The sequence below is a fragment of the Mus musculus genome, chromosome 10 (assembly GCF_000001635.26).
Source record: "Mus musculus strain C57BL/6J chromosome 10, GRCm38.p6 C57BL/6J".
NCBI classification, from domain to species: domain Eukaryota; kingdom Metazoa; phylum Chordata; class Mammalia; order Rodentia; family Muridae; genus Mus; species Mus musculus.
The window spans coordinates 32,392,087-32,407,838 of NC_000076.6; the positions used below are offsets into that span (position 1 = coordinate 32,392,087).

Below are 15,752 nucleotides of genomic sequence, written 5' to 3' on the forward strand. Positions count from 1 at the left end.
TAATTTCATCAATATCAGGTGTTTTCAGAAAAATTAAAACACAATCCCTGAGTTGACATACTGAAGTTATTTTACACGTAGACATTTTCATAATATTTAGTACTGCCATCCACTAGGAATCATAAAATTATTCTTAACATTTTTGGTGATAATCACTGTTTAGCAAATTAGTGTTCTATTATAAGTGACAGAAAGCAACATAATTTTATTGACTTCGTGTTTGTTTGAATGATCTAATACAAAGTACTTGGTGATCACTGTGTCTCTGAGAAGTTACTTTCTATGTCAATGTATGTGATGTATAATATTCAAGCATATGATATATACACCTATAGAGATCCCTACATAGTGTCCTGGAACTTTATTTGGTTATCATCTCATAAACAGTTTTGTTTATCTGGTTTTATTGTCTCTAGTCACTGTCCAAAATTCAAAATTAGAGCTAGAATTATAGTTCAGCTACTATGAAGTATTTCTTTGCAAACCTGAGAACAAGATTTCAGATCTTCAGCATCAAATAAAAGCCCAGCATAGACCCTAAGCTTCATCAGACATAGAAGGTCAGAACATGGTCCTGAAGTGCCTCTACACTGGGCTGGGCTAAATAGTTGTAGCTAAGTCCACAGAGGGCAAAATGTACAAGGTAGACCCATAAATGCCCCCTGCCCCAGAAAGAGCAAAACTGTGGTTTATGGAGGATTATTGGGAACATCCATTCCATCAACATGGGTGTAGCTAACTTTGTGCCATTGAAAAGAAGTTGACCCACGTGATGGAATCTTTTCATGCTCTTTAGGACTTTGCTGTTTTCTGTAGTACATTTGGCTATCACCTATGAATCCAAGCAGCACATGCTTACAGTACACATTTGTTGGGCTGCTAAGGACCTTTCTTATCCTCAGTTAAAAGCTCTCAAGACATTCAAAATACAACGCTGAAAGTGAAGAAAAACCAAAGGCTTTAGATAAAATGGCACAATGCTAACTTTAAATGTTTAGTCAACAGTTCCTCTGATAATATACCTTTAGATATCCATGCAAACTCTAACCCCACCATCAAATGGCAATTTTGCAAAACAGTGGTGAGCAATTAAGATTTCTCTAAGTCCCAATTTCATAGTTTCAAAAGGAGATAATTTAGAAATTGCAGCTTCTCCCACAAAGTCCACCAAGCATACACTTATCAGTTAATTACTGTATGACATCTCTAAAAATATAAATTCTGTATAAACCATGCTTAAATGCATGAAAACTTGCATCTTTAAAAATTCCTTAAACCCAAATAGTACCTTTAAAAGAAAAATGTAGGCAATTGACTTCATCATATTCAAGTAAATGACAGGTCTAGTCAAGCAGAGGTTTAACTGTAAAAGATAGATAACATGTTCTTGTGCTCAGAGTTCCCAGATGAGTCAGAGTCTCCAAAACCACTGACAAGATGTCTGCAGATGCAGCGCAATATGACCCAGCAAAATGACAACTATTTCATTGAGAAGACAGTTGGGCAATCAGAATGCATCCTGTAACTGAAATGATTCCCACAGCATTTGAAAGGTAAACTTCACAGCATTCTATGACAGAGAGTTTCATTTTTGGACTACACTGTAAAAAGAATATTACCCAAGAGAAGTTTTGAAGTAGGCTCAAAGGATTTCTTCCTTTAGTGTCAGCTTTATACAATGAAATTCAGTAATAAATAATAGAATCAAATAATTTGGAAGTGAAATCCCTCAATGGAGTTAATTTTTAAAATAAGTTTTAGGTGTACATAAAGCATGTTAGAAAAATCCAAAATAAGATGACTTAAAATTTTTCATTATGCATTTGTCTGCTCTATTGCCATAAAAAACAAATTTATTCTGAAAGCATTGTTTATATTATAGGGAAAACTGTCTCTTGATGATTTGTTCAGTTAGGAGAGCTAATTAGGAGGTGAATGCCTTTGATCTCATAGATAGTCACTTTTCTCATACAAAAGACAGAATGAATATGTAAAACAGACCAGTGCAGATTCATGGAGATTCTAAAGAGTAGAATAGTACATGACAAGGAATTTTATGTCAACAAAAGTAAACAAAAGCTCTAGAAAATAGAGGGGTTGACAAAGATTGTTGTCATTATAAGGCAAAAAAGAGAGTGGACATGTGAATAAACAAATTTCTGTAGAGAAAATAATAAGATTATTAAATAGCTGTGGTTTATGAAACACTCGGTACTAAGTAGGTGTTTAGATGATTCTAGGAAGTATTTTAATGTCTAACTGTACTGGAACTATTCCAGGCCACAGTATAAATCACTAAATTTTCCTTTCTGATGAATACATAATTGGAAGGACTTGAAAGGTGAAGACAACATCCCAATTTCAATTCAGAAAAAGTAATTTTTTAAAAGTAGAAGATAACTATTTAAGAAAGTAACATGCTATAAACTAAAGACTACTAATGAAGGAAAGGTGGGTGAGGACCAGGAAACATTAGTAGAATAACACATTCAAATTATAGCCTAATGAAACAAACATAAAATTAAATGTTTCCAATAAAATATGATTCTAAATAAGTGAAGGTGAATATAAAAATATGGTCAAGACAGTTTACTAAGTACTAACAGCAATGATACAATTGAAAACAAAGTACTGAACTCTTTATATTTAATCTGGGGGGCTTAACAGAAAATCTTGCTCGTTACATTTTCTTGCATAAGATAATGAATAGAACATATCTATGAACATAATATTCAACAATAGTCTGAGGGGTTTCATTTTTTAAAAAATACCCATTTAAAAAACTAAGAAAAATTTTCTGGGAACCAACAAAACAGGACAGCTGTAATATTTGTCATAGGTGAGAGGATTAGGAGTTCAGGCTAGCCTCAGCTACATTTCTAGTTTGAAGCAATCCAGAACTACTAGGATAACTCTGTTCAAATAATAAAATAATGAAATAATAAATGGTGGCACTAACAGATGCTCATATAAAAGAAATGTTGGTGCTACATATAAATTTGTAAAGGAAAATCCATCCAAATGTCCCAAATGTTGAATAAAAGAATATTCAACTATACATTCATTAGAAGGAAATATAGAAAGAGCCTATAGTATGCAGAGTATATAAGAAAACCCAGTAACTAGAAATAGTTTAGTAAATCAAATTATTTGGCTAAAGGGGCCAAAAGCCAATGAAAGAATATCCAGGGAATATAAAATTAAAGTTCAGAATATAGTGATAAGCAAAAATTTCAACAAAATGGCATGCATGATAGTAGATTTATAATAAAAATGTAACATATAAGTGCTTTGCAAAGTAGGGGCATGTATTTTTAAGTGATAAGTAAGTGCTCTCTAAATTTAACGGCTTTAAGAATGTATTCATTTCATTTTTATGCTTTCCTGTGTGCTTTTCTTAGATACATTCAACTTTGATTTGTCTTTCTCAGGCTTGTTACTAGAATTTGCACTTTCTTGTGTATTCATTTATAAAGTTGGAAGGGTTTAGTAAATATATATTACAATATGCAACACAGATAAGTATAAATGAAATAGTTTCAAATGTCAATTTCTGACAATGCATACAATGAAATATAATCATATTAATCCTCATCACTCCCACAAGTTCTTCCTGTATCTCTAATATGCCCATTTCCAAACTTCATGTCTTTTTTAAAAAGACAGTCCAGCTAGTGCTAGCTATGTGTGCATAGGTGAAAGGTTCTTAGAATATCGGAAACCTACAAATTTGCACATCCACAGATGAAGGATTTTTTCCTACTTCAGGGACTATCCAATGCAGATGCCTCCTTAGAAATGTTTGAGTCCCTGCCTTCTAAATAGTTGTCTATTATATCTATAGTCTTGTTGTGCTAAAAATCTTGGATCAGAGACCCTGTAATGAAATGGGCAATATCAATGGAGAAATGCCTAACAAGTCAAAGTGCCAAGAGTAAGAATCTGAGCGCTTGGCTCTAAAGACGGAGCGGAGGTGGAAAGAATGTGAAGCCAGAGACTGGGGAGAGATTGTGAAAGGATTTCTGTTGTACACGACATGTTCATTTCACTAATGAAATTACAACCACTGTGGTTTTCTGTGCAAGATTTGAATGGAATCAAGTCAGAAGAAACCCTAGCACACATAGGGCAAAGAAAATAGTTTGGTACCACGTAGAGAATGAAATTGTAAAGACACATTCCAGATGAACCAAGAATCAGCTAAAATAATTTAACAATAAAAAGATAAGACACGGGAATATATCAATATTTAATTCCTTTATATCATTTCATTATCTCCTGTGGATAGCAACAGTTTTGCTAATAATGATGATGATAATGATAATCATGATATGCATATGAGTTTATATTTGTTGTCCATATATTATCTCACTCTCAATAATAGCACTTAGACTTTGATCTTGTCAGTGCAGAATCCACAGAGCCTAGAACAATGTGTGCACAATAAGAGAATAAATTGGCACATGTGTACGCATAAGTGTATGACACTTGAGAGCTGGGAAAGACCTCAATGTTTGTAAAATGTGTGCAACCAGTGAGTTCTATCTTCAGACATATGAGGGCTTTTTAAAAATCAGAATAGAATAATACAAGTTTTAACACTTGTTATGAAAATCTTGGTGAGTCAAAAATGCAGCCCTAATATTACTGTGTCCTTAGTATCTCTGGTTTCACTTCCATTCATTTACATTACTTATAGTTATAATAATCCAAAAATATTAAGTAGAAAATTCTAAAAATCAACAAATCATGTGGTTTAAAAGGCATACCTTCCTGAGTAGCATGATGAATGACATGTCATTTTATTCTATTTCTCCTAGAGTACGAGTCATCCCTTTGTCACTTGCAGTATCAGATTGAATGATGACTTCTGGTAGCACTTGTGTTTAAGTAACCCCTATTCTTTTAAATATGAACAGAAATGCTGGGAATTTCAATACAACAAAGCTTCATGTGCTCCCCTCAAAACAAAGCTGTTTCTCTTCATCAACTTAATGGATAAAAATCTTTCATAGTACATTTACTAGAGTGTCTGCTAGTATCTTTGCATGTATCCTGCTACGTACAGGTAAGAAATAAGGGTACCTATCTTAGCAACTAAAATATAATTGATTTGACCCAAGAACAAACCAGTACACAAAAAATATCCTCCTAAAATACAAAAACAAAAAAACAAAAACCAAACCAAACCAAAACATGGCCATTTTCAGCATTGAATCACTTAATTGATTTACTTTTTATACTCCATATTTTATTCCCCCCACTCCCTGTTCAACCTCTGACTGTTCCACATCCCATACCTCCTCCCCAACCCCTGTCTCTATGTGGATGTCCCCACCCCTAACCCACCTGACCTCTAAACTCCCTGGGGCCTCCAGTCTCTTGAGGGTTACATGTATCATCTCTGACTGAGCACAGACCCAGCAGTCCTCTGCTGTGCATGTGTTGAGGACCTCATATCAAGCTGGTGTATGCTGCCTGTTTGGTGGTCCAGTGTTTGAGAGATCTTGAGGGTCCAGATTAATTGAGACTACTGATCCTCCTACACAGTTACCCTCCTCCTCAGCTTCTTTCAGCCTTCCCCAAATTCAACCACAGGGGTCAGCAGCTTCTGTCCATTGATTGGGTGCAAATATCTGCATCTGAATCTGGGTTTTTCAGAGTTTGGTCATGCTAGGTCCCTTTTTGTGAGTACTCCATAGCCTCAGTAATAGTGTCAGGCCATGGGATATCCCTCTGAGCTGGATCCCTCTTTGTGCCTATCACTGGACCTTCTTTCCTTAAGCTCCTCTCCATTTACATCCCTGTAATTATTTCACACAGGAACAATAATTGGTCAGAGATGTGACTGTGGGATTGCCATCCTCTCCCTCATTTGTTGCCCTGTCTTCCTCCTGGAGGTGGGCTCTGTAAGTTCCCTCTCCCTACTGTCAGGCATTTCATCTAATGTCCCTCCCTTTGATTCCTGAGAGTCTCTTACTTCCCAGGTCTCTGGTGCATTCTGGAGAGTTCCCACAACCTCCTATTTTCTGAGGTTTCCTGTTTACATTCTTTCTGCTGGCCCTCAGGGCTTCTGTACTTTTCCCTCACCCAATACCAGATCAGATTCCCCTATGCCCCCTCCACTCACCCACCCTCTCCATGTTCCCTCCTAGGTACCTTCCTCCTTCCCCTCTTGTGATTACTTTCTACTCTCTCCCAAGTAGGACTGCAGCATCCTTACTTGGGCACTTCTGCTTGTTGAACTTTTTGAGTTCTGTGGACCATATCGTGGGTATTCTGTACTTTTTAATGACTAATATTCACTTATTAGTGAGTACATACTGTACATGTCATTTTAGGTCCTAGTTTCCTTGCTCAGGATGATATTTTCTAGTTCCATCCATTTGCCTGCAAAACTCAGGATGTCCTTATTCTTAATAGCTGAGTAGTATCCCATTGTGGAAATTAACCACATTTTCTGTATCCATTTTTCTGTCCTGGGACATCTAGATGGTTTCCATCTTCTGGCTATCACAAATAAGGTTGCTATGAGCATAGTAGAACACATTCCCCTGTGGCATGATGGGCCGTCTTTTGGGTATATTCTAAGAGTGGTATTGTTGGGTCTTCAGATAGATCTATCTCCAATTTTCTCAGGGACCTCCAGATTGATTTCCAGAGTGGTTTTACCAGTTTGCAATCCCACCAACAATGGAGGAGTGTTCCTCTTTCTCCACATCCTCTTCAACATGTGTTGTTACATGTGGTTTTGATCTTAGCCATTCTGATTGGTGTAAGGTGGAATCTCAGGGTCATTTTGATCTGCATTTCCCTGATAACTAAGGACTCTGAACATTTCTTTAGGTGCTTCTCAGCCATTCGAGATTCCTCTGTTGTGAATTCCCAGTTTAGTTCTATACCCCATTAAAAAAAAAAAAAAAAAAAAAAAAAAACTTTTGTGTATGTGTGTGTGATTGACTTCTTGAGTTCTTTATATATTTTAGATATTTGCCCTCTATCAGATATTGTATTAGGGAAGGTTTTTTTTTTCCCCCAATATGTAGGTTGTCAATTTGTCTTAGTGACTATGTCCTTTGCCTTACAGAAGCTTTCAAGTTTCATGAGGTCCAATTTATCAATTCTTGATCTTAGAGCATGAGCCACTGGAGTTGTGTTTATGAAATTTCCCCCTGTGCCAATGAGTTCAAGGCTCTTTCCCACTTCCATTTTATATTAACTGTTAACTGAGCCAAGAGCTGTGGCTAGGGAGGTCATGGGCACTAGGGAAGAACAGTTATGCTGCTAAATATGCATAATATCATTCTGTCCTCTAACTCTCTAGCTTTATACTCAGAGACTACGAAGATCTTAATTTTCATCAGAGAAGCATCTTTTGCAGTGGTTAGTAATTAATATGGAGGCATAAGTGGAACAATTGACCAACTCTACATTGGACATGTATGTTACAAGCTTTCTTTTCAAATCAAAAGTAGAAGGAATATCTATCAATAAATACAATGAAATTATTTAACATATATTTAAAATAAACAGAATTAATGAGAAATGAGAAAGCTAAAAACAAATTATGACTCAAGTTTATTTCTATTATAATGTTGGTGGACATTTTAAGACTCTATTAGATATTGTATAATGATGGCATATACCTGTAATGCTAACCCTTAAATTGAGATATAAAAATCAATCATAAAGCTGGTATTTGCATTGTCCTTAGACTACAAGACACAGTATATACCTACATGAGTGAAAAAATAGCATTCAACAAGCATACAAAATTCCAATCTTAGAATATAGAAAGAGAAGCTAGGCAGTGGTGGTGCATGCCTTTAATCCCAGCATTTGGGAGGCAGAGGCAGGCAGATTTCTGAATTCCAGGCCAGCCTGGTCTACAAAGGGAATTCCAGGACAGCCAGGGTTACAAAGAGAAACCCTGTCATAAAAACAACAACAAAAACAAAACAACAACAACAAACATAACCCAACCAAACAAACAAAAAACCCATAGAATATAGAAAGAGATTTGAAGAGGATAAAAAAAATAGTTTTGGTTTACTCTAAACCTAATTTTATGAGCTGCTTTAAAAATTTATAAAAATTATGTTTTACTTTAAAAATAGTTATTAGCTACACATACATAGATTTTTAAAACCTCATTGTAAAACTAAAATGTGATTTTAAAATAAGTATTTAAGTTTTTAAAATGTAATAATTATGAGTAACACATGCTAAAATTCTTAGTCACTAATGTGAGTGTTTCACATTACCACTGGAGTGCATATTTCTTTGAGAATAAACTGCATTAACAACATTGCATTAGTATATTTATTTAGCACTACAAGCCAAACTCATTAAACATGTATTTTCTATCCTTCTCTTAAGCCTATGGGAGAAAATACTTATTTTCACAATGGCTTCATATTATTATTTATATTGTTAACTTGATTCTTTTTCAAGATGTTTTAACCACTAATCTATACTGATTGTTTGGAACACAGGAAGCACACATTTTCAATGTTTTGGCTATTTTAAAGTTTTCTTCTAGAAACCTTTGTTTTGCTAATTTGTCTTTGTAACTGTTTGTTTGTTTTATAAAAGCAAGAAAGTACTTGAACACAGAATAATAGCTTCTCAAAATAACCTCAAGAAGTGCACACATTTTTTTTAAGGGAGACAACATCATTACAGGTATTTTGTTCCCACAAAAAAAAAAAAGAGATCATTTAATGAAGGTATACTAGTTGAGTGCATTTTGTTGCTCCTAGAAGCCAATAGATATGAAACACAAATCCCACTGCTAAATGTTAGGTCTATCAGTCATTGGTCATGGAGACACCAGACACAACCAAAAATATACAGGCTATAGCCATTGTTGTTGGTTGTTCACCACAAACTGCCCAAAAGACCATATTTAGGACGATACTATTTACTTTGGCTATAGGACACAAAAATAAACCAAGTGCTCTCTTTTCTAGTGAGTATTCATTGTGCTAGAGAATACAATACTAGCTTATGGAAGAGGAGAATCAACATAGACTTAGCAGATGTGGCCTTGGCACATCTTGGTAACAACAGTGCTGAATTGGCAGATGGGTTCTGCTAACTGGTATAAGGATGGCATAGTTACATGAGCTTTCTCACTGAATATGAGTCACACTACACAAGTTGATACATTCCTAATTTTGCAAACCTGGTCAAATGCTACTGCCTAGGCCACTCATAGATACTAGGAGGAATACTACCAGTATTGTTTTGCTAAAAGTATTTGTTGTTAACATGCCTCCTAATAATTTATGTTTGTTTCCATAGATGGCCAAATGTTCTCAGTCTTGGTCAGAGAAGCTTGTGTTTGCAGCATGCAGAAGTTAACTTAGGAATTAAAAATTGAGTAAATGGCTGTGAAGTACTCAGTCCTAAACCGGACATTAATGTTACCTATTCCTAGACCAAGAAACACAAGAGGGAGAAAATGCGTTGTAAAAAGTGTTTTCTGGGATTGATACAATCACTGAATTCATGAATTCTTGGCTGCTGCATTAATCTGTAGCCAGTCTCTATATGTTTGGGTCCTTCAACAGGGAGACAATGAAAGCAATAGAGGATTCCTATAGCAAGTGAAGCACTTGATTTTCACTTTTATGTGAAGTAAGTTTAACTTGAATTAGAATGCAAAATATATCATCTGAGTTAAAATGAGAATTACAGGAAACACAGAGACAATGTTCCAGAATAGTCTTGCTTCCAACTAATTCAATTACCATCCCTAAAGTGCACTGAAATTTTTGCATCAATAGTATGTATGTTTGTAGTGACTTTAAGCTATGCATAGTTAAATTTTGAAATAAAATTATTTAAATTGAGAAAAAAATCTTAGTATATTTTCTTAATTCAGAGGACACAACTTGGTAATTTAGAATCACAGGATCATGGTTCTGTTTGTGATTATAAGAAAACATTTGCCCAATGTGCAATAACTGAATATACAACATGGCTATAATCATTATCAAGCTTACTGCTGATATAGTCTGAAACTATGAAAATGATCACATGATTATGCTATCCTTAAAATGGAGATATACTTAGTTTGTAGGACTTCTGTAGCTTGCACATATTTCTCAAGTTCAGTAAAATAAATTCAGGAAGGATACTTACTCCTGTTACGTAACGAGGTCTATATTGAATAGTTCCAAACAACCCAAGGATGACGATGATTATATGTACAAAATTTGCCAGGATAGGTGCCCACTGATATCCAAGGAAATCAAATATTTGCCTCTCTAGCACACAAACCTAAAATAGAAAAAGAGGACAGGATAGGTCAGCAGAAATGAGAGACACCACACAGTCAAGTTGAAAGAATCACTGTGCCATTATAAATAGCAAGTATAAGTCTGTTATTGTATGTGGTATTTTTAACAGTGAGAATGGCATGTTCCTGTATATTACGTAGAAAAAGCACTTGCGTATTCACAGAGAGTCACTTGCTTTTCAGGGGTGATTCTAGGGAAACACTAAGGACTGTTTATAAGATGTCATCTAACAGTCACAAACATTTATATTGTTATGTGGGACATTAAAGACCTGAAGTCATCAACCAAAAGTATCCAAGTCCCCATGCAGGGCTTGTTGGGCTGTCTTCAAATGTCACACTGTGAGTTGGGGATTGATACAGAGGAAAAATATGAAAGTCAGTAAACTACTAGAATTCTGTATGAAGATCCACAACCAAACAGTCCACATGACCCCTTTTTTTCCTCTTAGTGTCTGGCCCTTTACTGACATGTGAATTTCAGCAGATGGGAATGGCCCTTCCAGTCGTAACACTGTAAAGCTATAAATCAGTTGTCATTATGCAGGCAATGCAAAAGAAAGATCAGAAAGAAAATATGAATGCCAAATAGAAAACAAAAATCCATCTTCAGCATGAACTTGGTGGAGAGCCCCAAGGTCCCCAGAGGACTCTCCCCTCTGTAGGCACTCTAGCACTCCTGGGAACTTGAGATCACTGGCGAGTAGAATGCAACACCAGTTCCAACAAACTCAGAGGGTCTTATGCTAGGAGGAACAGAAAAAAAGGGCACCTGCCCGATCAGCAGCTGGGGTTCATTCTGGTTGGCGCCACTCCTGCACCATCTTGGGTAAAATCTCAGCTGAGGGCCTTAAAGTCCCCAGAGGACTCTTCATGCTGCAGGCACCCTAGCACACCAGGGATCTTGAGATCACTGGAGAGTGGAACACAACATTAGTTCCAAACAACACATAGGGTCTTGTTCTAGCAGCAACAGGATCAAAGGACAAAGGCAGGCCATAGCACACCCAGCATCTAGGGATCACTGAGACCAGTCTACACAGGAGAGCATGTGGGCAGCAGAAGCAATAGAGCTTCTTGGACAGGGTCCCTTTGGGTTTTCATCCTCAGCCATGAGACAGAGCTGAAACCCATAACCCTGGACACCTTCCCTGCCAGAGGAGAGTTGGCCTCCAGGGAGGGCTCTGAAAACAAGAATTAGGAGGTGGATCTGAGCTCCAGACTTCTGTGTACCTTCCCTGCAAGAGGAGAGCTTGTCTGCAGAGATTGTTCTGACCATTGGGACACAGGAGAGAGTTGATGTCCCAGAAGTGCTGGCAGAGGCTAAAGAGTCACAGGAGGAACAAGCTCCAGCCAAAGACAGCTAGAACATCTAACACCAGAAATTACTAGATGGTGAAAGGCAAATGAAAGAACCTTCTTAACAGAAACCAAGACCACTGGGCATCATCAGAACCCAGTACACCCACCACAGCGAGTCCTGTACACTGCAACACACCTGAAAAGCAATATTGGGATTAAAAATTGTATCTCATGATGCTAATAATGGATTTTAAGAAGGGCATTAATAACTAACTTAAAGAAATACAGGAGAACACTCCTAAACAGGTAGAAGACCTTAAAGAGGAAGCACAAAAATCACTCAGGGAATTACAGGAAAACACTGTTAAACAGGTAGAAGACCTTAACGAAGAAACACAAAAATCCCTTAAAGAATTGCAGGAAAACACAACCAAACAGGTGATACAATTGAATAAAGATCTAAAAATGGAAGTAGAAACAATGAAGAAAACCCAAAGGGAGACAACCCTGGAGATAGATACAATAGGAAAGAAATCAAGAACCATAGATGCAAGCATCAGCAACAGAATACAAGAGATGGATGAGAGAATCTTAGGTGCAGAAGATGCCATAGAGAACATGGGAACAACAAGCAACAAAAATATAAAATGCAAAAATATCCTAACCCAAAACATCCAGGAAATCCAGGACACAATTAGAAGACCAAACTCAGGGATAATAGGTACAGATGAGAATGAAGATTTTCAACATAAAGGGCCAGTAAATATCTTCAACAAAATTCTAGAAGAAAACTTCCCTAACCTAAAGAAAGAGATGCCCATGAACATACAAGAAGCATACAGAATTTCAAATAGATTGGACCAGAAAAATATTTCTCCTGACACATAATGATCAGAACAACAAATGCACTAAATAAAGATAGAATATTAAAAGGAGTAAGCGATAAAGGTCAAGTAACATGTAAAAGCAGACCTATTAGAATTATACCAGATTTCTCACCAGAGACTATGAAAGCCAGAAAATCCTGGACAGATGTTATACAGACCATAAGAGAACACAAATGCCAGCCCAGGCTACTATACCCAGCCAAACTCTCAATTACCATAGATGGAAAAACCAAAGTATTCCACGACAAAACCAAATTCACCCATTATCTCTCCATGAATCCAGTCCTTCAAAGGATAATAACAGAAAAAAACCAATACAAGGACGGGAACCATGCCCTAGAAAAAACAAGACGGTAATCCCTCAACAAACCTAAAAGAAGACAGCCACAAGGACAGAATGCCAACTTCAACAACAAAAATAACAGGAAGCAACAATTACTTTTCCTTAATAACTCTTAATATCAATGGACTCAACTCCCCAATAAAAAGACATAGACTAACGAGCTGGCTACACAAACAAGACCCAACATTTTGCTGCTTACAGGAAACTCATCTCAGAGAAAAAGATAGATACTACCTCAGAATGAAAGGCTGGAAAACAATTTTCCAAGCAAATGGTATGAAGAAACAAGGTGGAGTAGCCATTCTAATATCTAACAAAATCGACTTCCAACCCAAAATAATCACACAATATCTTTCCATGAATCCAGCCGTTCAGAGTATTAAAAATGGGAAAACACTAACACAAGGACAAAACTACACCCTAGAAAATACAATAAAATAGTCCTTCAATAAACCTAAAAGAAGGCAGCCAGCCGCAAGAACAGCTAACAACAAAAATAATAGGAAGCAACAATTACTTTTCCATTATATCTCTTAATATCAATGGATTCAATTCCCAAATAAAAAGACATAGACTAACAGACTGTCTACATGAACAGGATACAACTTTTTGCTGATTACAGGAAACCCATCTCAGGGAAAAAGACAGACACTACCTCAGGGTGAAAGAATGGAAAACAATTTTCTAAGCAAATGGTCTGAAGAAACAAGCTCAAGTAGCCATTCTAATATTTAATAAAATTGACTTCCAACCCAAAGACATCAAAAAGGAAAAGGAGGGGCACTTCATACTCATCAAAGGTAAAATCTTCCAAGAGGAACTCTCAATTCTGAATATCTATGCTCCAAATACAAGGGCAACCACATTCATTAAAGAAACTTTAGTAAAGCTCAAAGCACACATTGTACCTCACACAATAATAGTGAGAGACTTCAACACACCACTTTCATCAATGGACAGATCATGGAAAGAAAAACTAAACAGGGACCCAGGGAAACTAACAGAAGTTATGAAACAAATGGATCTAACAGATATCTACAGAACATTTTATCCTAAAACAAAAGGATATACCTTCTTCTCAGCACCTCATGGCACCTTCTCCAAAATTGACCATATAATTGGTCAAAAAACAGGCCTCAACAGATACAAAAATATTGAAATTGTCCCATGCATTCTATCAGATCACCATGGACTAAGGCCGATCTTCAATAACAACATAAATAATAGAAAGCCAACATTCACGTGGAAGTTGAAGAAACACTCTATTCAATGATACCTTGGTCAAGGAAGGAATAAAGAAAGAAATTAAAGACTTTTTAGACTTTAATGAAATGAAGCCACAACATACCCAAACTTATGGAACACAATGAAAACATTCCTAAAAGGAAAACTCATAGCTCTGAGTGCCTCCAAAAACAAACTAGAGAGAGCATACACTATCAGCTTGACAGCACACCTAAAAGCTCTAGAACAAAAGGAAGCAAATTCACCCAACAGGAGTAGACAGCAGGAAATAATCAAACTCAGGGCTGAAATCAATCAAGTGGAAACAAAAAGAACTATTCAAAGAATCAACCAAACCAGGAGGTGGTTCTTTGAGAAAATCAACAAGATAGATAAACCCTTAGTCAGACTCACTAAAGGGCACAGGGAAAGTATTCTAATTAACAAAATCAGAAATGAAAAGGTAGACATAACCACAGATCCTGAGGAAATCCAAAACACCAGCACATCCTACTACAAAAGGCTATACTCAAAAAACTGGAAAGCCTGGGTGAAATGGACAAATTTCTAGACAGATATCAGGTACCAAAATTAAATCAGGATCAGATTAAAGACCTAAACTGTCCCATATCCCTGAAAGAAAGAGAAACAGTCATTAATAATCTCCCAAGCAGAAAAAGCCCAAGGCCAGATGGGTTTAGTGCAGAGTTTTATCAGACCTTCAAGGAAGACCTAATTCTAGTTATCCTCAAACTATTCCATAAATTATAATTAGAAGGTACCCTACCCAATTCATTCTATGAAGCCACAATTACTCTGATACCTAAACCACACAAAGATCCAACAAAGATAATTTCAGACCAATTTCCCTTATGAATATCGATGCAAAAATACTCAATAAAATTCTCGCTAACCGAATCCAAGAACACATCAAAACAATCATCCATTGTGATCAAGAAGGCTTCATTCCAGAGATGCAGGGATGGTTTAATGTAAGGAAATCCAACAACATAATTCACTATATAAACACACTCAAGACAAAAACTCCATGAACATCTCCTTAGATGCTGAGAAATCATTTGACAAAAATCCAACACCCATTCATGATTAAAGTCTTGGAAAGATCAGGAATTCAAGGCCCATACCTAAACATAAGAAAAGCAATATACACCAAACAAGTAGCCACAGACAAACTAAATGGCAAGGAACTTGAAGCAATCCCACTAAAATTAGGGACTAGGCAAAGGCTGCCTACTTTCTCCATACCTATTCAGTTTAATACTCAAAGCCCTAGCCAGAGAAATTAGACAAAAAAAAGAGGTCAAGGGGATACAAATTGGAAAGGAAGAAGTCAAAATATCACTATTTTCAATGATTTGATAGTATATATAAGTGACCCTAAAAATTCCACCAGAGAACTCCTAAACCTGATAAAGAGCTTCAGTGAAGTATCTCATAACAAAATTAACTTAAACAAATTAATGGCCTTTCTCTACACAAAGAATAAACAGGCTGAGAAAGATATTAGTGAAACAACACCCTTCACAATAGTCACAAATAATATCAAATACCTTGGTGTGACTCTAACTAAGGAAGTGAAAGATCTGTCAGATAAGAACTTCAAGTCTCTGAAGAAAGAAATCAAAGAGGATCTCAGAAGATGGAAAGATCTCCCATGCTCTTGGATTGG

General features: G+C 36.4%; 1 protein-coding gene across 3 annotated transcripts in view; it reads right to left on the reverse strand.

Annotated features, from left to right (window-relative positions):
* Nkain2 (Na+/K+ transporting ATPase interacting 2) overlaps positions 1 to 15,752 on the reverse strand; it is a 1,207,865-nt gene that overhangs the window by 702,777 nt on the left and 489,336 nt on the right. For all 3 annotated transcript variants that reach the window (XR_003948726.1, NM_001013411.2, NM_001025286.2), the window contains exon 2: positions 10,150 to 10,287. Coding sequence is in view for 2 of the 3 variants with exons in the window: in NM_001013411.2 (NP_001013429.2) it covers positions 10,150 to 10,287 (138 nt within the window). In the remaining variant the exon portion in view is untranslated. The remainder of the gene's footprint in view (positions 1 to 10,149; positions 10,288 to 15,752) is intronic.